The 25791-nt window shown below is 38.7% G+C and overlaps 1 protein-coding gene across 1 annotated transcript in view; it reads right to left on the bottom strand.

Moving 5' to 3' along the window:
• Positions 1–25791, bottom strand: part of LOC137172914 (guanine nucleotide exchange factor VAV3-like) — a 94192-nt gene that overhangs the window by 37239 nt on the left and 31162 nt on the right. The window contains exons 3-13 of the mRNA XM_067577531.1: positions 14094–14152; positions 13913–13978; positions 10560–10668; positions 9681–9782; positions 8000–8068; positions 6879–6982; positions 6509–6608; positions 6052–6147; positions 1886–1954; positions 595–681; positions 403–488 (exon numbers count right to left, since the gene is read on the bottom strand). Coding sequence (XP_067433632.1) covers positions 403–488; positions 595–681; positions 1886–1954; positions 6052–6147; positions 6509–6608; positions 6879–6982; positions 8000–8068; positions 9681–9782; positions 10560–10668; positions 13913–13978; positions 14094–14152 — 947 coding nt within the window. The remainder of the gene's footprint in view (positions 1–402; positions 489–594; positions 682–1885; positions 1955–6051; positions 6148–6508; positions 6609–6878; positions 6983–7999; positions 8069–9680; positions 9783–10559; positions 10669–13912; positions 13979–14093; positions 14153–25791) is intronic.

The raw sequence follows: 25791 nt of genomic DNA, 5'->3' as shown, positions 1-25791 counted from the left end.
TTTTTTTAGTTTAAGCTGATGCTAAAATACTGGTTGTTATGCTGGTGAACTTGCACATTATTAATCTCTACATCTGCTAAACGCTGATGCTGTGATGATGTTGCGACATTTAACAAACCAACACTAACTCAACTGTAATATCATTGAGGAACTCTTTCCACATGAGGGCTTATTCATCTATTGAGCTTCCTTGAAATGAAATTTAAGAGCCTTTACCCTTAAGGAAGTTCACGTTATTGTGTTCTTGACCTACGGGACACACAGGTTTAGTTTCAAACAGCACTTTGGCTTGGAGTAATACATACTCTGGCAGTTTTCCAACCGCAGCACTTTAGCAGCACCGACTCTATTGAAGCTGCAGTCAGTCATTAAGTCAACCAGCAAGCCAACTTGACATCTCACCTGTCCTGTTTAGCTCGTTTGTCCACCGAGGCCACCCGTACCTCCCCGTCACCTTTGGGTCTTCCGTAGTTACTCAGAGGCTGATTCTAGAGAGGAGTGGGAGGAGAGAGATGGGGTGTGATCTGACAGTGTTCCCGAGCACTGTGAAATTGAGAATAGCCTCTCGATATTTGGAAGAATCAGGTGGCTTACCAGGTTTTCGATGGATTTCTGATACTGGTCTATTTCTCGCAACGTCTCGTTGTCTCTCTTGACTTCGTTGACATACTGAGCCAAGTCCTGCAAATAAATCAGAAGACAGTAAAGTCTTTGAATTGTTACACATTCCTAGGAGCTGAACTACAGCAGTGATTACTAGATTAAAGTATTTTTCCCCTTTATGCTCTTTATGTATTTTGTTTCTTTTTGTGCAGTTTTTCCTTCTCTTCTTTAAGCTTTAGCTGGGTAGATAACCACTGCTGATGTGGGCCTGTAAACTCCAATAAGACAATGTACAGTATATATTGCTGGGCTATATAAGTAAACTTGATTTGAGTAAAATGAGAACTGTCTGCTTTCAACTGAAAAGCTATTCAGGGTTACAAAATGAGCAGAACTTATAAATTCAGTAGAGGACTCATTTATTTATGTGTAGTCAAATGTTGTGAACATGCAATGACTTGCAATGAAGTGCAATATCTTATGCTGTGTTTTCAGACTCTTTTTACTACCATGATCATGCTAGCAGCTTGCTTTTATAGCAGCTTGAAAACATGTCATTAAGTAAAGGAGAATTTAATAAAAATGTTAATGGTACTGGCTATTATGATTAATAATAAACTGCACGTTATTTAATGCATTTTTTCAATGTAACAAAACCCCAAAATAAATCATGTCGGAAAGGATTTTTTCAGTAGTGTTTTGGTGTTTCAGGTATTTCTTCAAATTGTAAAGTTTTTAAGGCAACCTCTATTGTTGGATGCAGCTGAAATAGCTGCTGGAAAAAAATGTCTTTAATGATATAAAAAGGGGCAATCCATCAACTTTTTTAGCAAGACATTATGAGTATATCTTCTGTCTTATCCAACTGGTCCAATTTTATTGGGAATTTCTGTTGCAATAGGTTCTGCACAAAGTCAAAGAGGCTTTATCAAACCAATCATTATTTACAGAAATGTAAGAACAGCAATAATGTGAACTGTGCTCTTGTGTGCACCAGTGTTGGGAAACACTGGTGCATTTGAGAGTAAACTGTCATGATTTATTGCTGATCAAACTGTATCTAAACTCAATTTACATTACTTTGTAAAAATGTATTGTCTAGATTCCCTGAATATGCAGGAATTCTTGCTCTCAGTTTTATCAATACCTTTCATCTATAGCTGAATGTATTAATTGTTTAATTATCTTCTTTTATCTTATTCTTTTATAATCCTGGCCCCCCTGATGGGTTTATATACACAAGTGATATTGTTCCTTAACTATTTTTTTTTTTAAAAAGTACCTTCATGGCATCCAATGCTTTCCGCAGATTGCTCTTGTCTGTGGCATCATGAGTGTGTTTCACTAGCTCCTGTTGGACAGAAAGAAATCACACACACAAAATATAAGTGCCCAAGTCTCCTACGGCACCTTTCCTCTTGAAAAACTGATTTGCACTGTTACCCACTGGAGTAGATTCCATAAGGTAGAATATGTAAAAATGAACAAATGCTGTGTGTAAATCATAAAACAAAAGAAACTCGAAAATGATAATTGTTATCCTGCTACAAACACACTGTGCAGCACAGCTACATCCCACACATGAACTTAATGCTCTGGCTCTAGATATGAAATGAAAAAGGTTACTGCGAAAAGAATCCTGGCCTGAAATAAATCAGATACTGTGTCTGTATGTGAGTGTGTGTGTGTGTGTGTGTGTGTGTGTGTGTGTGTGTGTAGTCATCTATTGCGAGTGTGTGCGTGCAAGTGTGCATCTGAAATTGCTTCCCAGTGCCTGGCTGCAGCATAAACAAGACATCTAGACCTCAGCAGTAGAGGATAAGGAAGGATGCCATGCATGTCCTTCATACAGGCCAATACAAAACGGTCTCCACACACACACACACATACACACACACACACATCCACACCAAGCCGCTAAGGGAGATATATATGTCTGCTTGGCACTGCTCAAATACCTGGTGTCAGTCAAGCTCAACCTGGGCATTATTATCACTAGCAAGACGACAGAGTTCTATTTATCAAGCCTTGCTTCTACCTTCACACATCCTGAGAGATACAGAGGAAGGGAGTGGTCACACTGATAGCCAGGACCATACATGATGGACTCATTGAGGGAATCGTGTTGTGGTGAGTTCAGGGGGGGGGGGAGTGAAATGATGAGCAGAGGCAGCGAGGAAGAAAGAGAGAAAGATTGATGACAAAAAAAGAGAGAAAGAAAGAAACAGCAAGAGAGAGGAACTCGGGGAGCGAGAGGAAGTGACAAGACATTAGTTGTACAGATTCTGGCTGTCACCGTGTGGGAAAGTAACCCAGCGGATGCTTTATTCGGTGCAGCTAGCTATTACCCGCCTGTTCCACAGGAATCTCAGCACATGTTGACACAACACAGTCACTTTGTCGCAACAGATTTTTTTCTTTTTCTTTTGGTGGTACATTAGTGTTTCATGCAAACATGAGGGGGGTGAGATCAGACGGTTGCAGAGGTTTCAGAGAGCCTAATTTAGGAGTTTTTATGGAAAACCTCAGTGAGATCAGCTCATTTCTGCCTGAACAAAACATGTGAAACTATATAGTAAATGAGCAATTGAAAGATTACAATATGCATGGCCTCGGCTTAAGGGCATATTGTTCTGTTAACCCTGCTGTGGGTATATGCAGATAACAGATGTGTCCTTCATTAGTGAGGGAAATATGCTCTCTGATACAGACCTAAGGATTCACAGATGAAACACACAAAACATATTCAAAACAACTTACAGTCAAATTCTCAGAGCAGGCTTGTGCATCACAAATAGGTGTGTAGCTATGGAATAGTAGTAATAATAATAACAATAATAATATAATTTGAGTTTTATGAGCAGCTGAATACCTAAATCTAAAATTGAACCACATCTGAATACTCAGTGAAATCTAAATACCATTAAAATTAAAGAGTTGAAATTTAATTTAAAAACCAAATACTGTACATTCGAACTAATTTCAAGTTGTGCAATTTCAAAATATTTATTTTTCGTTGTGACAAATTCAGATTGAAAATTCAAGTGTGAAGAGTTTCCAGTCTCTCATCGGATTGTTTGCCCTTTATAGCCTGAATGATTGGATTAGAAGTTTTATAAAGTTATTATAACTGAGGTTCAGAAACAAAACCACACCTCTCTCCCCAATTCAATCACCTGTGTCTACTTATATAGGTGTTTCCTGACCCCTTCTTGCCTGTTTGTCCTCTCAATACAGGAACCACACAAGTGGGACGATGCGGCCGAAGCTCATCGAGGCATCGTGCCCCCATCCTGAGTCTCGCTCCCCGGGTTCCTTGACGTTCCAGATCCATCACGACCCCCATTCATCCCCTCGCACTCGACCCCCTTCATCTCACCCCTTGACCTTCGATCTCACAATACGCGACCCTCATCCAACCGTCAAACCAAATGAACTATTTTGTGTATACCCTTTCAATGGCGTGGTCTTGTTGGTGAAAGATCCTTAAATGAGCAATTGAACCTGGGAAATGATGTTATGTGAATACTGGACATTTACATTTTCTGTCTGAAATTGTGAACGTTACCTCGAACTACTTTAAATCAAGTCTTTGAAACTGCCAACTGGAAACCACATAAATTCAGACAGATGGTCCTCAAAGTAAAATATTTCAATAATTACAATTTCAACATTAATTATTCAGTTAATGTGTAATCAAATTTCACAAGTAGGTGTTCAGTTGCTTTTAAGATTCAAATCCTTTTTTTTGCCTTTTTATGATATAAATCCTCCTAAATCTGTTGCTACACACAGACCATCCTGCAATCATTGCTCATCCAAGGTTCAACATTAGGGTACACCCAATTAACAAAAAAAATCTAATTAAATGAAATTCAATCAAAAACCCTGAAACCATAATCCCTCCCTATGAATGCCTGGTGCAACGAGGCTCATGTCGCCTCTGCACCCACCCAAACACACGCATGCACACACATACACACACGCATCTCTTTACCAAGAACAATGCTGCTGCTTATCTTTTCATTAACGTAGGCCACACATCACATATGCATTATAAACGCACCACCTTCAACCTCTTTGACTTATTCAGTAGGAGGAGTGTGCAGTATGTGTGTGTGTGTGTGCTTACATGTCATGCATATGTATGTTAACTAGGACGATTATCTAGCCATGTTCACACACATCAAGTGTATACTGATTTACACACACACACACACACACACACACACACACACACACACACGTAACCCTTGTGTTTTTACTTCCTCATTGTATTGTATTTGATGAAGGTGACAGAAAAGACAAATATTTCATGATTTATATGTTATGTACCCTAAAAATTAACAAATATATATTCCTTTTGTTTGCCAAAAAGTAATTTACAGACAGAGAAACACATTTTTTCTTTTGTTTGTAAAAGTCATGAAGTATCCAGGTGATGAAACAATGTTAATCATGTTTTCATGTTAGAAATACATGTCAGTATTTCAATTTCAAAATCATGAAGACACCAGAAATACCACATAATCAAATATTACAATGTAGTCAAAGATCATACAATATAATCAAAATATCTGTATTTATTTATTATCCAAATAAAATATCTAAAAAGGAGAATGTTTGAATTGTCAGTGACTTGAATAACTTCCCACTGACTTTGTCTGGACTTTCCACAAACTCTTGATTTGGATTCTCCCCACTTCAAAAATACTTCACCTCTCTGTCTCTCTCCCTCTTGTTTGTCTTACTCTGTCTGCTGCTCTCGCTTTCAGTCCTCACTTCACTTTATCTATTTTCTCTCTCCTCCTCCTTGATTGTCTCGATCAGATGACAATTAAGGAGCTACAGAAACAGACAGACGAGGAGCCTGAAGGACGAAGGTAGAAGGGGATGAAAAGGTGGACAACAGTGCCTCTGGTGGAGATATGGAGTACTGACAGTGAGTCCCTTTGCTCATAAAGTGTGATTGGCAATGATGGAGCCTTTTGATGAGTCAAAAACTCTGTGATGGAGCTGTGTCATTTCCTGACAGTCATCTACAAAGCCAGTGAAGGCTTTTAACTTAATGTTTCTGTCCTGCTTTGACAGTGAGTGACATTATATACAGCTGAGTAGTGTGAGTTTTAATGGAAATGCATTTTCATAAATGAGTACAGACAGCTGATTATACAGCTGACCATGCCTTGTATTACAGCGGGGTGTGATTTGATATAAATACTGCTTTTTTTTTTCTTTCCAAAACTTACTTAGAACAAATAGAACTGACACTGCTACATGTTTATGTTTATGTTTCCCCCAAGAACATGATCACATCTACATTAAACATCTGACACAATCTGAATCGCTTCTACATGAATAATAAACATTGAAAATGCAGAAAATCTAAATGTATGACTAAAGGAAGTACAGGAATAGGATGGGTTAGGTTTGAGTACTTTACTGTACCTGCAGGAGAAGATGGTACTTCAAGACTCGCTGCATAGGAACCACCAGCAGATCCCTCAGTGTGAACTTGCCGTAGTTGGCTCTCTTTGAACATTCCTGTATGAAGACAAAGAAAGAGAATCAATACATCATCTCATAAATTAAATATGTAGAGACCCTGCAAAGAAAACCAGCCGATGATAGTTCAGCGTTTGTTTAAAGTGTCTTGAAAGGGTCAGAACTGCTTAAAAAAAGCTTAATTTGACTTATTTTTCACTTGCTAGAGATGAGAATAGTGACGATGGGAGTATTAGAGCCTGACAAAGAACTAAACAGTGATCTATGATCGTCACCTGCAATGCCTCAGGTACACACTTGAGGGCATTCACCGACCACACTGAGACATTGAGGAATGAACACTTGTCACACTGAGCTGTACAGAATCACTTACTGACACTAAAAACATGAAACCTTTTACCTCTAGCTTCATGCGTACGTCCTCTCTGTCTTTGCAGATGCCATCCAGAGTGGCGATGGCTGTCTCCACATGGCTGCAGTATTTCCCATAGATCAGCAACCTGGAACAGATCGAACGCATGAAGAAACAGAGAGAAGATTGGAGGGAATGACAGGATGCTACACTTCCCTCAAAACAGTATGTAAGACAGAAAGGCCTCAACAACAACTTAAATGAAATAAATCAGCTGATTTTATTATTATTTTATTCCTAAACTGGATATAGTTAATAAAAGTTCTGTATGCAGTATAAGAAAATTATATCCCTGTTCTGTATTATTCTAAAAATGACACAAAGACTTTTTCAGGGGATTATAAAGTATATACTGTACCTCTCTTTGAAACTGATGAATATCTGGTAAAGGTTCTGGGCACTTCTGTGTTGGACTGAGTCTTGGATTTCCAGTAGTAAACATTTGTGAACTTTAACCAGTTCCTGAAACACAAAATCAAACAATCTTTCATGTTGAGCCGCTTCCGTTTTCTTTACTTTCATTTAGGGTTGCAACTAGAAGTTATTTTCATTATTGATTCATCGGCTGATTAATTAGATGTAAGAAAATAATGAAAACTGCTCAATAAAATTTCCTTTGTTTTGTCTGAGCAATCTACAACCTGAAGAGAAATGCTTTATGATCAAAGAGACACAGACTGAGACAAAGAAAAGCAGCAAATCCTCACGATGGAGAAGTTGAAATTAGGAAATAATTGATATTTTTGCTTGAAAAATACTAAATTAATCAATCAATTAACAAAATAGTTGACAAATATTTTTCTATTGATTAATCAACTAATCGTTTAAGCTCCCCTTTCATTTGAAACTAAAGATTTAGATGGTGGCATATGACAAATTCAATTCAATTCGTGGTTCTCTTTTAACATTTAACTGTTTATCCTGTTTTTTGCAGATATAAAGTATCCTTGAACTTAAACCTAAGTTGGCTGTTTGTCAGCAACCACCGGATAGATTGCAACGCCTGCTGTAGTTTTCTAATTAGCAAGCTCTGATTAGCAGCTATGTTTGCATGCTCATTATGCACATTAAAAGCTGTGTGAACAGTTGTGATCCAACTTGTGTATTAAACATTGATTTGTTTTTCACTATGGGCCTTTTTCACAGCAGACGTTTGACTTTTCACGGTAGGAAGAGCACAGGTGTTGATAGTAGCGTTAACAATACCAGGACCCTGAAACTGAAGCAGCTAAATGGAATTCAGCCATCATTGATTTGATTATTTACACATGTGCTTTTTCCTACTGTGACATGTCATAGAAGAAAAAAAACATGATGCTCAATCAAAGTCAGTACAAAACCCACCAAAATGAATTAGATTGTAGCTTTCAGTGTCATCATTTATCACACTGCTGTAACATGTCAAAATGTTTTCTGTGTAAAAAGAATTTTGTGACCCAAAGCTGCCCACCCAGTAGGATTATTATACTGTAGACTTACCGGGACATTCACAAACACCTTTTCCATCTCGGCCATGGATAAAAACATGGTGAGGGGCGTCATAAAGTGCTGCAGCAGAGAGAGAGAATGTGAGAGAATGAAGCTCGTCCCTCTAGAATAAGTGTGGGAAAGTCATTTTGCGAGAAGCTATTATATTATGGGGGCCAAGTTGCAAAGAGCTGCAGTCAGCAAAAACAAGGAGGACTGTCTGGGTCACGACAATAATCTCATTTTCAGAGTTTGCAATTTAATGATTTCCTCTCAGAAAACTCCCGCCACATAGTCACCTCTACATCTCAAAGGAGCAGGCGAGCACAAACTAAATTCCACCATCCACTTCATAACGAAAGTCATCTACTGAGATACTCCGCTGGGAAATCAGGCAAGGTCTTTTTCCAGACGTGAACGTACACAAGAGAGAGAAGACAAGTAGCTGTGGCCGGGGGGTAAGAGACGGCGCGGGCCTTCCACAGTCCTGAAAAAGTGCAGGGCAAGGTGGAAAACATCCACGACTAAAGGGCTTTTCTTTTGGTGTAGTTTGTTCCCAGCAGTGCTCAGTTTACTCAGTATCCGCTGCTAATTTCAAAAATAAAAATATATTCTTTCAGCTATTTCTCTCAGGGACAAAAGATTTGTTACAACACTCATTATTTTTTCCATTATACCTTGTAAACTGGTGATTACGTTCAGTCGGATTCACATATTGCACTTGATAAGGAAGCCAAATTGATTTCTAGCAGAGTTGGAAATTTTATTAGTAACTTGTATTATTTCTGGTACTGAAATTGCCTATATACAGTAGTTGTTACTGGGAAAAGTAATGACATTTAAATTAGTCAGGATGGCTAGAGAAATAAACAATGCATTAATAAATGCTTACTTTTTTCCTTGTTAAGAATAGTTTTTATAAATCTTGATCTCTGTGTTGTATCTTGTTAATCCTGTTATGTAACAGGAACGTAGCTTTCCTTTTTCACTGTTTTTTTTTTTTTTTTTTTACAGATTTTGGTTCCTCAGTACATCACACTCATATTGTAGATGTCAGTTTACTCTAGTTTGATAAGTACATTAGCCCCACTTAGTCAATTTCAAGTCATTTCACATTTAAAAGTTACAAGGAGTGGTATAATTAAAGTCAGTGATTCGCAAGATAAATATGGTGGGGCGCGAGATTATGAATGAGAAAAGAAGAGTATTGATTTATTTTTTTTTCCTCTTTTTTCTGATCTTCATGCTTTTTTCATGTGAAGAACTCAATTGTTTTACCTCTTAGGTTTCTTAACAGTTGTTGAAATTAAACAAAATCTGACAGATATAGAGGAGAAAAACAGTTTTTGGTTAAACTGCACACAACTCAAATATGTTCAACCTTTGACTGGGGGGGTCGCAAGCAGACACTGCTTTTATTCTTTGGGAACCACTGATCTAAGAACAGTAACAAAATTGAACAGGATTAAGCAACAACACTACCACATTCTTCACTACACACCAGATACTTTTTATCCAAATACCCTGAAGTTATAAATCTAAAAACTTCATGATTCCACATTACATCAGTGAATAACAGCACACAAAATCACAGCAAAAAATCAGTGCAATAAAGTGAATATCATTTCATATTAAGATGTCATCACAATACAGTAACAAGCACATCAGACAGCATCAGTCAGCCAGTCTGTACCTTCTCTATAGAGTCCAGGGTTTCAGTGTATTTCTCCTCTGTCTGCTTGATTTCTGTTAAACAGCAACTCCTGATGTCAGTCTCCGCCTGTTTCTGAAACGCCTACACACACACACACACACACACACACACACACACACACACACAAACACACACACACAGGTCTGTTACTATGTGTCAGCGCTGTGGGTGCTGTGGCTGTTGAGTCTTCAACCAGATGTAACCAGTGTGACCCTTTGAGCAAAGTCAGGGATTCACACATGCTTGCTCGATTCTCTGCCAATTGTGATACAGGATGTGAGGTACAGTTTCAAACAGCTTTTATCAGCTTGATAAATTCCTAAGCTATGAAATGTTGGGCATCTGCAGGTTTCAATCGTAGTGAGGGAATGTATTTTCCAAACTGTATCTGTCTGTCTATCTAGAGCAATGAGTTTAATTCAGCTCAATCCAAAACATTTGATAAGAAAATACAACACAAAACTGCAATTAATAAGTTTAATGTCTTAAATGTATATGATTTAAGTAATAATTTAAAGTAATGTAATCACCTGGTCTGTTACTTAAAATGTATACATTTATTTGCATTCTTGCCATCAGTTAGTTATCTGTTCGATAAATATAAAGTTAGCGTTACAGCCAGCAGTTGGTTAGCTTATTGTAGCTTAGCATAAAGACTAAAGCTCACTAATTAACACGTCATATCTCATTTGTTTGATTTGTTCAAAAAGTCTAAATCCTCTCCTCTATCTCTTGGGAAGGAAGTGAATAAATGTATTAAATCCTTTAATACAGATGTGGACTCGATGTGTACAACTTCGTCAACACCTGTATCAATGAGGTGTAGTAAAGATGTGAGAGAGGTTAAAGAGCTCTGACCGGAGGAGGGATGGCTTCTGTCTTCATCAGGTCCTCATAGATCTCTCCGCCGTCTTCGTCGTCATACACGCAGTCGTACAGATCCTCCTCATCCTCCACCCCGTTCTCACTGCAACACACATGATAGGATATAGAAGTGACATTACATTACATCACACTGCTGTTTGATCCTGAGTTTTAGTGAGTGGGTACTGGTTTTTTTTACTCTTCATGACAGCCGCGTGAAGAGTTTCCGTTGGACACACACACACACAAAAAAACACCAGCCAGTTCTAGTTTAACAGACATGGATTTTAATACTATACTACAAATCCTGTTAGTCGGGGACAAAACTTAATCCATGGCTGTGAAAGTGGTTCAGGAACACACACACGCACACACACACACAAGACTTTTCTGTGTGAAGCCACAGGCCTTTTCTGATTGCTCCCATCCAAGCCAATTACTTTACTTTAGCAATTGGACCAACATGGCATGACTCTGTGCATGTGTGTGTTCTTCTACTCTTCTACTTACCTTAGAAACCAATGTCCTCAAGAGGAAAGAAACATAAGGGGAAAATCTCTCAAGGAGGCACTTAAACACAGAGCACGTAGGACTTTTAAGTGTGCAGGCACTGTATGGTATATTAAGGTGAAGAGCAGGGGGTGAGGTGAGGCATGTATTGCACAGGCTGTGGATATTAAAAGCATTGAAAAAAAAAACACTCCAGCAGGTCTGACAGAATGTCCAATGGATATTGGCATTAATACACCAAGGTTTTGGTGGACTGGTCAATGATGTGAATGATTAAAACTAGACTGATCCGTATGTCCCTGTTGGATCATTTGCTGGTCAGCTCTGTGATAGTATGTTAGTATGTTATGTTAGCATACATGTGAAGTGATAGTAGCCCACTAGAATTATGTCAGAGGTGAGAACATATGAACTACAACTTATCGGGTAAATTCAAATATGTTGGAACGTCTGGCAGTTTTGTGGAGATTTATTCAATTTGCTGCTACAAAAATAGCATGCTGCTTCAACAAGTAGGAATTGCTATTTTCATAGAGAGAAACGGTAGTGAGCCATGGGTAACTGGCTCGATATAGAATTGAAGAAACGCATCTGAAATAAATCCAAGAATAAATTTGACTAGAACATCTACAATAACATTTCAGTTTTAAAGGACATGGAAATGTTTTTCATCCATCAGCTTTTTGCAATACATAAACACACATTTTTTTGCTTAAGTTGTGGTTGTTTCATTTGAGAGATTTCTGCCCTTTTGTTTATTTTTCCTCTGGTTTGAATTGGGTAGGAATTCAGATGGAAATGTTTATGTCACATATTTTAATGTGCACCACAGTCCTTCATAACAGCTCTGATGTAGCAGATGAACTGAGTTTTTGAGTATTAAACTCTTAATTAATAATACCTAAAGATGTTTTGTTGTTGTTGTTGTTGGTTGGTGGTTGGTTGGTTGGAATGTTTTAAAGAGGGGGTTTTCATTATGTTTGTATTGTGCACTGGCATGCAGGCCATGCTGCACAGTCTTCCTGTTGGTTTTACATAATTCCACTGATCAACAGCTGGCAGCAGTGACATGTGAAGAAACTTAGCAATGTGCCAACAAAGGCAGGGAAGATGAAGACTGCTCACAAATAAACACAGATGTAAACAATGCAGGATTTAAAACATTTTAAAAATCAGCTTTCCAAATGTTTAATGAGTAAGGAAATGCATTTAGGACATTTGTCAGGCTCCAGGGATCAACACAGTGTGCTTTACTGAGTTATACTGAATGTAAACATCACTTTTTTTTGTAAACAAGAAAATTCCACAGGGTACCTTTAAGATTTGAAGAAAAGTTTGCAGGGTCTTTAAAATCTTTGAGTTATATCATTAAAAAAACACACAACACAAACACATCTAACCAATGTTAATTTTCCAATTTCCTGTCAGTATTCATTAGGGAAACAGTGAATTGCATGCTTGTATTATTGAACAAAATTTCAACATGCACCCATTTTTGTCAGTTTCCAGCCACACTAGTAGCACTTTGTGGAGCATCAAGTCCATTTGATGCATTTGAAAATGACTGGATTTTCTCAAGGGTAAAATAAGCAGCAACACCTAAGTACAGAATTTACTTTTGAACCTTTTTTGTAAACACTAATTCATCATTAAAAGTTCCAGTTTGCAAATATGTAGATTTCTTTTGGTCATGACCTGTGGCAGTGGTTGTGCAGAATCTGTATCAGTTAGTTGCTGCGATCTAACAGTTGGATCTAAATGAACAAGTAGCCGATAAATTAAACTGAAAAGTGAATCTCTCCTGTTGGGGGGGATGGGTATATTTCTGCGTGTGTGTGTGTGTGTGTGTGTGTGTGTGTGTATGCTATGTCCATTTAACGGTGGTTTAGCACTGAGCAGATGGGAGTTGAGAGCTGAACACGGCTCTGTTGAGTGTGATCCAGGCTGCCACATCTATCTCACATCCACTGCTGGCTGCTGTCAGCCCCATGTTTTCCTCTGTCACTACAGACTAGTGGGCTGCCTCCTACTCTAGGAGCTGTCAGCACTAAACATAGACCAGAGCACCGTGTCATCGTAAGGCTTCCCAAAATCATTTTAACTGTAAGATTATCCGTCTTCACTGCCTCACATCAGAGCACATGTTACAGTAAGTCTGCCCTTGAAATGGTCTCAATATCAATCAATTTTTCCCATAATTGTTAATGGTTACATGTTTGGCTCCAAAAAGTGACATTTGACTGCGTGTAGGCCAAAAATAGAGACATCAAAATCAAAAGGCATCTGCACCGGCTGGCTGAAGAAAGCCTGAAATCTAAAGTTTAACGAATGTTTAAATAAGCAAGTGTTATAAATACAAGAAAATATTGGTGAGAGGAAAAATATTAGCAAAAATATTCTGTATATACACATTGCCAACTGACAGCTGTAGTCCAAAATATATTTTAATCTATAGCACCATCAAAAAGCATGTTAACTACAACACTGTCAAGCCTCTAAAATTCTTTCAGATCCCGTTTTTTATTGCTGCATTACATTTAGATAGAGGGCTTTACATGAGAATGTACCAGCAGCCCTGTTTGCAACGGAAGTGGATTATATACATGCCACAAGCCTACATGACATGTGGTTAACTAAGAAAAGAGTGGGGTGAGGTGGTGCTGTCAGCCCAGGAGGAAGTGGCTGCCCTCCAGTCAACACTCAGAGAGCAAATGTTGCATATGCCCAAAATAGCCTGAAAAAAGATTTTTACGTAGGAGGGAGACTTGAGAGTAAAATTAAGATATTTTAAATGAGAGGAGAGCAGAGGAGAGGAGAAGAGACGAGGGATAACATACTCTATGAGGTCTTCCAAGTGGTTGTAGATATCCTCGTCTTCAACACTCTCTTCTGTCGGAAAAGGCCTTTTAAGGAAAAAAGAAAGAATCCTGTTTTAGGTTTAAAAGCTTCATATATCATGCATCATGTGTTAAGTTGTATTATCATGATCATAATAGACAATGTGTCATTTCAACATACCTGAGTCCAGTTTGTTGTGCAATCGCTGTTTGGGACAGTTTAGAAAGTGTGTCCATAACCTGTAATGAAAAAGAAAAAGTAAGTTAATTAGATTAATTAAAGTAATTCAGTGTGAAACGTAAATACTTGACTGATTTCGGGGGTTTGTTGTTTTGTTCTTGGTGCTCAAACTGTGCTGCATTTCTCAGAGGAGACACATGAGGGCAGCATTCTCAAACACTGTACCACCACTAACCAAAACAGACAACACTGTACAACTCACACCATGTCATCTTCCATGGATTATCATACATGAAGCAGTTCAGTTGCACAAGCAAACTTCTATTACCAAAGTGAATAATGTATATGTAATAGTACAACATTCATTTCACATGCTTTATTTTAGAGTAGAGCAGAAGCAACAAGAAACAATGAGAGAGGTGTTCATGAGAGGGGAATTTTGCTGCACAAAAAACGGATTCAATCGACACACAGTCAACAGAAAGTGGAACAGTAACAGCAGAGCAGAGTTGCGTGAACTGATCAGTAATTGATCGCGCTGTGAAGTAAACCACGTGCCCTCGTAGGCTGACATGATTGCTATTAGTATGACATGTAATTTCACGCTGCTGTGCTCAGTCCTGGCAGTGCCCTTGACCCCGTATGTGTGTGTGTGTGTGTGTGTGACCTGCTTGACTAATCATTGAACTCACCTGCTGTATGAACGATACAGCTCTATTATCTGTGTCAACGCTCCACCGACAGGCAGCTCTGTCCGTTCACGTTCTGCGACCTGGCAAACAGCTGTTTGTGGGTCATCTACCCATCGACAGAACACGCGGACGTGCTGGTGAAAACATGCCTGCACGCTTGCACTCGCTCCGCAACAAATCAAAGATGCACCATAGATACATTTGCCTCAGAGCATAAAGCTCTTACGAATCAATATTGATCACACAACCGGCCTTTCCCTTCCCCCTCTAGTAGCAGACAAAGGACAGAGAGAGACAGAAGTGGAACCCCTGGAACTAATAATGCGACATGTAGTGTGTCACTGACGTAGAATTAATGTTCACCCAACGTAGGATGCTGAAGATTGATGGTGATCTGTGGGCTAAAGCTGTTTTTGGTATTTCCTGATTCTGTTAATCAGGTTAAAGGTCTCTCATAGACAAGCTGACAAGTGCTGATCAATTGAAATATGCAATCAATCAAACTTCATCACATCCATCATATCTCTGTCTGACTGTCTGACATCTCATATTTCATCAATCTGTCTGTCTGAGTTTGAGAGGACCTTTTATCACGGCGGACAAGTGTCGCAGCGGGGCACTAATGAAACACAAATTAAAGCTGAGTTCATTAGTCGTAGTTGTGATCAAAGGGAAATATTAGTTGTGAGCAGCTGAACGGTGGGAGGGGGCGGTGTGTTCGTGACAGAGCTACCAGCAGAGGTGGTTGATTATCGTGAGTCGTGAGTGGAGGTTGCACGCACAAGTGTTAGAGACCTGCATTTATATACAATCGTACAAATGACAAATCAGGATAAAATTGGTGCTTTCCATGCCCTGCTTAAAACCATTTTCAGTTTCCATAGAGACCTCATACTTTATTATAGATGATGGATGACTCAAATCTGATTCTTTTTAGTGTATTTTTTTAAATAAAATAATAAAAAAATATCTTTTTTGTAAACTAAATATATAATAATGACATTTTTTTTCTACCTGAAAAACTGAATTAAAAAAAAAGTTCCTTTTTTAAAGCCTGAGTCGTGTCTGCAGGTATTCAACAACCTCCACCAATTACCTGAGTGTCGCCTTCAAGGGCAAAAAAGTCTGCCGAACGTTTGCTGCTGCTCCTTCAGCTTATCAGTAATAACTGAATTCAACTCAGATGAGCAACGTTTTTATCAACTCCTCTCTGATCCGGTTTATTGCAGCTGGACAGCAAGAGGACGATGTTCAGAGAGATTTAGTTCAGAAAATCAACCTGAACTAATAAAAGTAGAGGAGACAAAAATAGGATTTTGAAAGGTGTGCCAGTCCAAAAACAATTCATTTTCTACTTATTTATACTTCAAAGTATTTGTTATCAACAATTATTGGAACAACAACTTCAATCACATTCGCTTGCATGAATTCTTTTGACTGAATTTCGCACTAATCTTTTAATTCTCAAACAGAACAAACAGCTTATGCAGAACGATTGTGCTTTAACTTTACTGTACAGCGCGGGAACTTTTTTTTCTACGTTACATGAGAAAGAGGATCCAAAGCTTAAACTTATAGAGCCTATTTAAAGCTGCAGACTGAAAGGAGCCTGGACGTTAGTGAACCTCTGTTATCAATGGTTCCCTCAGAAAGCAAAGAGGAACGGGAACAAGAGACAGTTTTGAGTATAAATGTGGACATTTTGTGGGCTATCTGTGATTCATGTGTGGGTGACAACTGATAAAGCACTTCTGCAACATGAACTGCGGTATATGTTAATGAACACATGTTGTGTTAAAATATTAAAATGCATGTCAGTTTAGCAATCCAAACACAGACGTGGATGTATGCATCGAGAGTGACACATCCCGTATCTGAGCGCTTCCACCAATATTCAAAGAGAATCTTCTTCCCTCCAGTTATTAATCCTCACGCAGCTATTAGACAGAGATGCTGGTCTACACTCTCCAATAATGAATGAAGAGCATGACATCCGGAGGCCAGTTGGCAGGTACAACATGTCCAAAAAGCTGAAGATCCACTGCATGCTCTACAGAGCTTTGGAGCCTTTCCAGTTTCTGTTGGCAGCTGAGGACGAGTCGCATAGAGTTGTGCTTTTTGGCTTCGGCGTTCACATGAGTCACACACACATTCGCTGCAAAATTGACCATCTGCACACAGCCAAGAAGACTTTTTGAAGACTCACAAGTATTTCATCCATCGGCAGTTATACCACTAATAATAGAAACCTGTCCACAAAGGAAATGAAGGGTTGAAATTCCAAGAGGCGATATACTTAATTTTAGCAAAAAAAGAAACTTCATTAGTCAGCAAAGCAAATATATATATGATTACTACTGTGAGAAGAAGAGGTCTTAGAGCTGTATTCTGCAAGACTTAAAAATACATCATGATTCAGCCGTCACAAGGTCTCCCATGCAAGACTGGCACAGTATCTGTTCTTTAAAGTCGCTTTGAGCAACTGTGTCATCAGCCACAATCACGAAGTGAGCCCGAAATGATTTTCGCTGTCAGGTTCTCAGCACGGCTCAGTACAGTAAGACATCACGCAAGGGTTTCGAGTTGAAAAGATCAAAGGTGGGGCATTACATTTGGTGTCAGTGTATGTACATAAAGCAGGAGGTCTGAGGGTTAGCAGCCATGTAGCCGATGAGTCGTGATGCAGAGGGATGGAGGCTCTTTGATGGAGGCTAATAAACCTGCCCTGTCTGACCACAGCCGCACCGCTGGATCTAATGATTCACAACAGAGCAATTAAAGCAGGATGAGGGATGTGACTGTTGAGATGAAAGGGAGATGAGTACACAGTGTGTGTGTGTGTGTCTGTGTGTGGGTGGATGTCAGTAGCAATCTGTCAGCTCTCTGTGAATTTAAAAAAGAGCAATCACACTACTCCACATGTTGGTTTCTATAGATTGAACACACACTGGGCCACATTAAAGTCAAAAATTGCAGCTTTTCGGCTTTTCATCATCCTTATTTTATACTTGGCAAGTGGACGCAGCTTTGGCACAGTCAGATAGATATTGATAATGCACATAAAATGTTCATACAGATGTAATTCGACGATCAGTACGCAATGAAACGCTCAGTATTGTCACGCTATGATGCTTCTGAATGGATCTTATAAGAGGGCTCATTCAGACATGGATGATGTGTTTGCCGCTTTCACTGAAAGATCAATACTGGCTCCATAGTTCAGTAATAAGTAGAGCAGGTGAGGACACAGACAGGACAAAAGGTGAATTGATTATCAGGAAGCAATATGAGATGATTGCTAGTATCTGCTATCAACATCTCCTCTTCTGTTCATTGCGAGACATTCTTCACTGTTTTCTCGTGATAAACTTCAGAAACGGGCGGATGCATTTTCAGTGTATAACGTGCCAACGGTTTTATTGGTTTCACACACAACCCAGCGTGCTGTCCCAGTTTTCCACACTCCACTTTCACTCCTCCTTTCTGTGGCTCATATTCTTTTCTTTCCCTTCTTTCTCTAAATTACTGATTACCGGCTAAAAATAGCAATCATTAAGGTAATCCGCTGAAACACGTACATTTGATAACACTATATATGTTTACATCGCCTTCAAAACCGAGCACAGGCACAGTGAGAATAAGAACACTTTAATTCCTGTTTACAGATTGTAATTGAGGTCATCTACCCACTAAACAGATTCTGAAATCACAGCTGAAAACGGTATTTAACTGCAGCGTTTTCACTGGAAAACAAACAGAGTCAAACTGACAGAAACACAGCTTCATGGACAAAGTCAGCTAAATATATGTAAATTCTAAATTATAAACAATATTGTAATTTGTAGCTTAAATTTTGGCTGATTTGCTATTTTCAATAAACCTACAAACAATAAATAAGATACGCACAGAGGAGGTTTCATACATAGAATAGGTTTCACATGCCTGTGACTATCTGACTGAGACTGACCAGGCATCAGCTGTTTGGCAAACACTGCCTCTGGGGTTTTCTCACTCCCACATATGAGGTAATCCAGGAGGGAAACACTTGAGGGACCAATTCAACAACGCCAAACAAGCAGGTGTGAAGGCACCTTCAGAGAGTGTTAGCATCACCGCCAGCTCTCACTGACCGTTATCTCAGGGGATTTTCCCATCTCACTGTAGTACTTTCTGACTCGGGAGATGTATTCATGCTTAGCATATTTGGAACAGTTGATTTAAAGTGCTAAGAGGATGAGTTTGATGGTGTAAAATGTAAGGATGTGCTTTGTTGCACCAGTGACTAAAAAGTCAAAGTTGGCTTTTGCTAACAGTGGTTTTACAAAAGCTTTAAATCATTCTTCAAAGACTACAGAAAACCATAAAAGCTTTTGGTGGGGTTAGAAATCTCAAATCTTTTTTTTTTTCAGAATTAATGGCACTGCCTCTCATTTTTTGCAGGCAATGTTTGATTAAACTTGCATGAAAGGCTGGAAAACAAGTCAGTGAAATTCTGTTTGTGTTTTAGAGAGAAAACCAAAAGGCTCCTCTCTCACACGCTTTCCACATCAAACATGTTGCTCTCTGGAACAGTCTGGAAATAAAGGACGAGTGATTATGTACCAACCTCCTCTGTTTCCCTCTTATTGTGCCTGGTGACAAATAATGGATGTCAAATTCACCGAGACATAAAAAAGCACAAAATTTACATAAAAATGCACAATGGAGACAGTAAGTACAATGAATGCTGGTGTAAAATGCGTGGGTGTGTGTCAGTGTGTGACAGAGAGTGTGTGTAGTACATGTGTTATTTAGACTAATTGACTTCCCGTTTGTTTCCTGTGTGTGTGTGTTGGTGTTTGGGTGTTGCAAGTGAGATAGATTATTGCTATTTGTGCATATATGATTAGATAAATGTGTGTGTACACTTGTGTGTGTGTGTGTGTGTGTGTTTGTGAGCACGTCTGCCTGACAGATGCAGCGGCGTATAAAATTCAATCCACATAGAGAGAAGCCAGTAAAAGCCTGATTGGCTCGGAGAGAGACAGACTAGCTAATGTTTAGCAATCAGTGCCGTGGCTCATTAACGTCCATAATACATAATTAGTGTGTTTGGATATACAGACGTATAGCTGATTGGAATGCGGCGCACGTTTGCCATTTTCTCCTCGGTCTTCATTGCCTGCATCATTTAGTCCGCCGCTCTCCTCATCAAACACTGTTTCACTTGCATTAATTCTACAGTCATGCATATAAAGACAGCAGAAATTCCTAGAAAACACTGCTTACCTCAGACCACGTCCACACTAAGCCAGCTACTCTCAAAATGTATCTTTCCTCACACTCCGTCCACATCAAGCGTCTACTGTGTGAAAAACGAAACTTTTGAAAAATGACAACATAAGCCCTCTCAGACACAGTGAGGGAGATGAACGGCAGTAAAGTTAAGACGCCAACTTTCTGTCACCTTTGACTTTCTCTGTGAAATGTTAATGTCAGTAAAGCTGATAGCTCACATGGCTTTGGAATCATAAAATTAGGGTTTGCAACTGATGGATAATTTTCATTAACGATTAATCTTGTCGATTATTTTCTCGATTGATCATTTGGTCCAAAAAATATTAGAAAATAGTGAAAAATTTTGTCTGAACCGCAGTCTAAAACCCAAAGATATTCAATTTACTGTCACATATGACAAAGAAAAGCAGCAAATTGTCACAATTAAGAAGCTGGTAACAATGAATCTGCAGCATTTTTTTTCTAGAAAAAAACAACTTGAATGATTAATCAATTATCAAAATAGCTGCTGATTAATTTTCTGCAGTTGTTTGAACTCTACATCAAAAAGTGACTTGATTAACGTCTCACACAGGAATTAGTGTTCCCCTGGTAAAGTATTTATGAGCCAAATCATTATTCTATACTCATTCAGTTATCTGGCAACACTTTTTTTTTTCATTTAAAAAGCTATATTGATACAGGTGACCATGGCAATCTGGACATGGGGAATAGAAACCACCTTTCTGCACCTTTACCAGGAGATACTAATAGGAATTGTGAAACTAAACTGTCAGCTGAACAATCCCACAACTGCTTGGAAGGTACCTACTTTTCTGGTGATTTCTATTGAGAAATAGCAATAATGGTCATGGATGACATTGGGAGATTCAGTATTTATAGCATAATAATATAAAACATGTCCTCAAATGAAACTATATGCTGATAAATGAACGTGGATGTTTCCATGGCACACAGCACAATATGACCTCAGTAGTAGCTGCAAGTTTTGACAGTGTTGTCATTCACTGCTAATGAGTCAATAACTGGCCCAGCTGCTGAGATGTCTCATGTTTAAAAACTCATTTTCCAGCACAAACTTTGGAACAAATCTGTCCCAGTGGAAGCTGAAGACACTCCAAGTCCTCCTCTAACTACACTATGTCACACACTTGCTAAGTCTTTTGGCCTTCAGTTCGGTTTGTGCTCCAGCAGAAATAAAACTGACAACAGTATAAGATTTGAGTCCCTCCTAGTAACGCCACCTCAACAGCATAAGTTCAAAAGCAAGGTCATCATTGCTGTCCAGGTAAATCACATCAAACCCCACAGACTAAACCCCTGAGGTCACACGTGCATTCACACCCTGACCAGTAATCAAAGCAGATCCTTGAAATCCTCCTTCGCTCCTGCACCTCCCGCAATGTTTTATGCTCATATTAACAGAGCGACGTATCGCCCATGTAATCACTCATTTGCACGGTTTTCACACACACACACAAACACTGAATGAGCATACTGATGATCCCACACAGCTCCAGGCCAAATGCATCTGATCTGCCGGATCTTCACTATGCTGTCAGGTGAGGTGACTCCAACTGAATTTCACACTGTCTGAATCAGCAGGCTGCCCATAACTGACCAGCAGTGTGCCACCAGTCATAGTACACTAACACACACATACACACACACTTACATACACGGAACAGACAAGAAAAAAAACACATGATTTTTTGTGACATACAGTCAAGTAAGAATTATTCATACTGGTGCTTGCCACATTTGTTTGTTTAGTATATTAGTACTTGTCTTTTTTCAGACGTAATGCCGAAGAGTCAAGCATTCATTTGTACAAACCCAAAACTATTTTATCCTATTACTACCACTTCAGATTATATGAATGTCTGTGTTTTTGTTGCTTTATGGATGGTCTGTTGGTCATTCCACCACTTTGCTCTGGACTGAAATATGTCAACACCTGTTAGCTAGATTGCCGTGAAATTTTGTAGCTTGCTTACTTTGGTGATCCCCTGACCTTTCATGTAGCACCACTATGTGGTTGCAATGTTGGGTTTTTTTTTTTTCTAAAATGTCTCAACAACTACTGGATGGATTGCTGGTATGGATGGATTTGGAACATATCTGTGGTGCCCAGAGGATGAATTGTAATAACTCTTGTAATAAGTCTTGTTTTTTCACCAAAAAAAAGGCAACTTTTCAACATTTTCATCATTTTTTTCTTTAAAAAGTTGTTGAGTTTTCTCCTTTAGTGCAGTTTACAGTAAATGGAGTCCTCATGATGCTATGGAAATTTACAATCCACTTGATTGTGTGTTGCTGCTGATGCGTCTCTCCAAGTCATTATTCCAAACTATGAATGGTGAAATGGTGATTTATGTTGTAGATGATACTTTAACAGTCCAATTTCCACCCAGATTCTTGCATTATTGATTTTTGTCATCCATTTTATTTTATTCCCAGTGTACTGAACAATAGTGTTCACACATTAAAACGCAGCAGTTTGCAGCTTCAAAACATATTCCAAGGCTTTGGCTTGGGATATCTTGGGAATCTCTGCATTATATAATCATCACAGACTAAGATGTATGATTGTAAGTGTGTTCATGTGTGAATTTTTCCTTAAGTTCAGCCTCCTGATAATGGAGGAGAATCCTCTACGCTGAGATAGCACGAGGAATCCCAGAGCTTCTTGCTACTGTGCTCACTGCTGTTATTATCATTGAATCTATTGTGGCAGCCATGCTAAAGACATAACCTCATCTCTCCACCCACACCCAAACCAATCTACAACACAATCTCCATTGTTTCATCACGTTGACATGACGATCTCATTCCCTCGCCACTGAAACATTATCCTACAGTTAACTGAGGATGAAGTGAAGCATACGGGAAAAAGTAGTCTCCCCAAGGGGTCTTTCAGTTGAAAATATAAACTCTGTTTTTAAGAGTCCTTCAAACAACCGCTGAAGTGAAGCTATCGGGATACGGTTAAAAAGCTGCAGATTTTCAGCTCCTTGTAGACTCATTTGGGGAGCCAAGACTTGAAAGACTCGCCAAAACCATAACCAAGTGTAAGAGCAAGTTTGAGTGGGTTGTCTGCATTGTAAACGATGTCCTAAGGCTGTCAGTGAAAATCCATATGGACATTCCTCACTTTTTTCTTTTTTTTTCTTCTTCCCGCAGCCTTTGATCCTGCTGTGTCAGTCACGGACCCCTACGCTTCAGTTTTAGACAGCTCGTCTCACCCAGTGGGACCATATGAGTCACAAGAGGGGACAGCCAAGTGTTGAAATCAGTTTTGGGGATTTATCACTCTACAGGATGGCATCATTGAGAGGAAATATAGAAGCTGTGTCCAAATTCCATAGTACACACTAATTCTAAGCAGGTTTTGCGTAAGCTGTGTGTTGACACTGGGAAAGTGGTAAAACTAAGTACACTCAAAGATGTCAGAATGCAGACTAGTGTAAATCCACTTGAGTTTTGAATGTGCTTCTGATTGACGTGTTTTAACCACAATGCAATGCACAAAGGATAGGCAGGAGCTACTCACAGTTGCAAGAAAATAAGAATAATGGTAGTGAGACAGCTGCACAAAGACCTAGAACAACAAAAAATAAGAATTGAATTGAACTAAATGTTGTTTCATATCATTGTACTGTACTGTAAGTTGAATATTTTGGAGTTTTGGAGTGTTGGTCAAACAAAACAAGTCATATCAAGTTGTCACCTTGGGCTCTGAGGAATGTTTGCACGATTCTTGGACATTTTATAGATGATATAAATGATTGACTCATGAATTGAAAAAAAAAAAACAATAATGAAAATAATTGTTTGTTGCATCCCTACATTGAAGCTCTATAACTGATACTTTAAACCACTTTAAAAACAGCTGTATGAAGATAGTGTCATTAGTTGAAGTAGTCAATAAAGGTAAATTCTCCACAACCTTAACTTAAATTTGGAAGTAAAACAATGTAACTCTCAGGACATACATCTCTAAAGGGATAAACTCTTTGTATGTAGTTATAATAACAGTTACTGTTAAAGATTAATTATTTCACTTTGTTTCTTTTGCACAGCAGACATTTTGACTTGTCATAGTATGAGAAGCACAAGTGTTACTAACTCTAACAATGGCTCTGTTTTATTCAAGTGTCCGGATTATGGGATTGTTAGCAGAAAGAAGCGTACATGCCAGGACACTACTGCTGTGTCCCAATTCCATTACAATAATAATAACTGTACACAGTGTGTACTACATACTAATCTTTATAGTATACTGTTTTTGCAGTTAGCATACAAGCAATAAACGTAACCATTTTATATTAACAGTAAATTATACTTGTGCCAGACATCAATCAAACCGCAACTTTAGTGTGCCAATTAATCAAACCACAAATCAGTCAATCAGTAAAACTCAATCTCAAATATAACCATATTGTCAATATGAGGAAATGCTGTATTGACAGCTTTATTGTCAATATTCAAATATATAAAGTAAATGGAACTCCATAATTCAAACCCCAACGTTTTGGGGTTTGAATTAGTAATCTGTAGCAATCTGCCAAACCACTTCAATATAGTGCTTTTCCAACCAGCAGGAGACACATACAGAATCTTTGGCAATGCTGCGCATGATTTACAACCATAGTGGCTGTAGGTAAACAAAGGCTGAATCCAGGTTATCCATCTTACTGCACCTCACACCACTATTCATCATGGTAGTTTACATGTCAGCCATTTTATTGCCGCCTTTCGTCGATGCTGGATTATAGTGTTGACCAGAGCCATAACAGGCAAATACTCTGTGAGACGGCGCCATAAATCCAAATCTCCAAGGAAAAAGGTAAACATAATGACATCTGTATTATTGGCTCAAGACAGTAAAAGCCTTAAAAGTAAATGAAGAATTCCCGTACCGCAGGTCTTTAAATCCTGGCTGTCAGTTAAGTATACAGTTTTAAATTTCAGGTCAACTAGTCATCCAGATAGGCTTTTATTGGTCACTTTGCGTGGTTTAGTGTATTAGACAGGATTAATATGTAAAAAGCTACTTATTTAATCAGTCTATATCAGAAAGGAGGGTTGCAACAGAGAAGACCGTCCACTCATTTATGTAGCTGCATCTTATTTGCCCAATATGAATTCTGATGCAAGTTATGGTAAGTGTAGGAAATCTTCTTGATGTTCATGACATGACACATTAAAACCAAGTGATGAAATCCAAAACTGGCACCGAAACAGCAGGGAACAAGCGCTATACCCAGAGAAAGTCTGATTAACCAAATACAGTTCAGTCCCTCTGTAATGCAACAAATGTGTTTCCCACTACTGGATCTCCGCTGCCAAAGCACTGCCCACAAATAGCCGGCTTGTCATATCTATATGGCATAAGTGGGTTAGCATCACTTAGCATACCCTTAGGAGTTTCCATTATAATCATGAACAATTAAATACGCACTGTTTCAATCTCACTGTGCAGATTATACACATTAGTCATGCGACTGTGTGCAATCTCTTTATGTTATTTCTCAGTGACTTTCGCATGAATAATTTAATGTCACAGAGTAAAATATGGCACTTTGGAAGACATTAGAAAAGCTTAGAGTAACATAAAACAAAAGCATGTATTTACAACCATTCTTAAACGTTGAATTTATGGGGCTTTCTTCCTGTCTTTATTCAAGAGTGTGGTCTTTCAATTCGAGTGCATGATTTATTGATTC

This window comes from Thunnus thynnus, chromosome 21 (genome assembly GCF_963924715.1).
Source record: "Thunnus thynnus chromosome 21, fThuThy2.1, whole genome shotgun sequence".
Taxonomy (NCBI): domain Eukaryota; kingdom Metazoa; phylum Chordata; class Actinopteri; order Scombriformes; family Scombridae; genus Thunnus; species Thunnus thynnus.
Note: the sequence above shows the minus strand (reverse complement) of the source record. Positions and strands in the feature narration are given on the sequence as shown.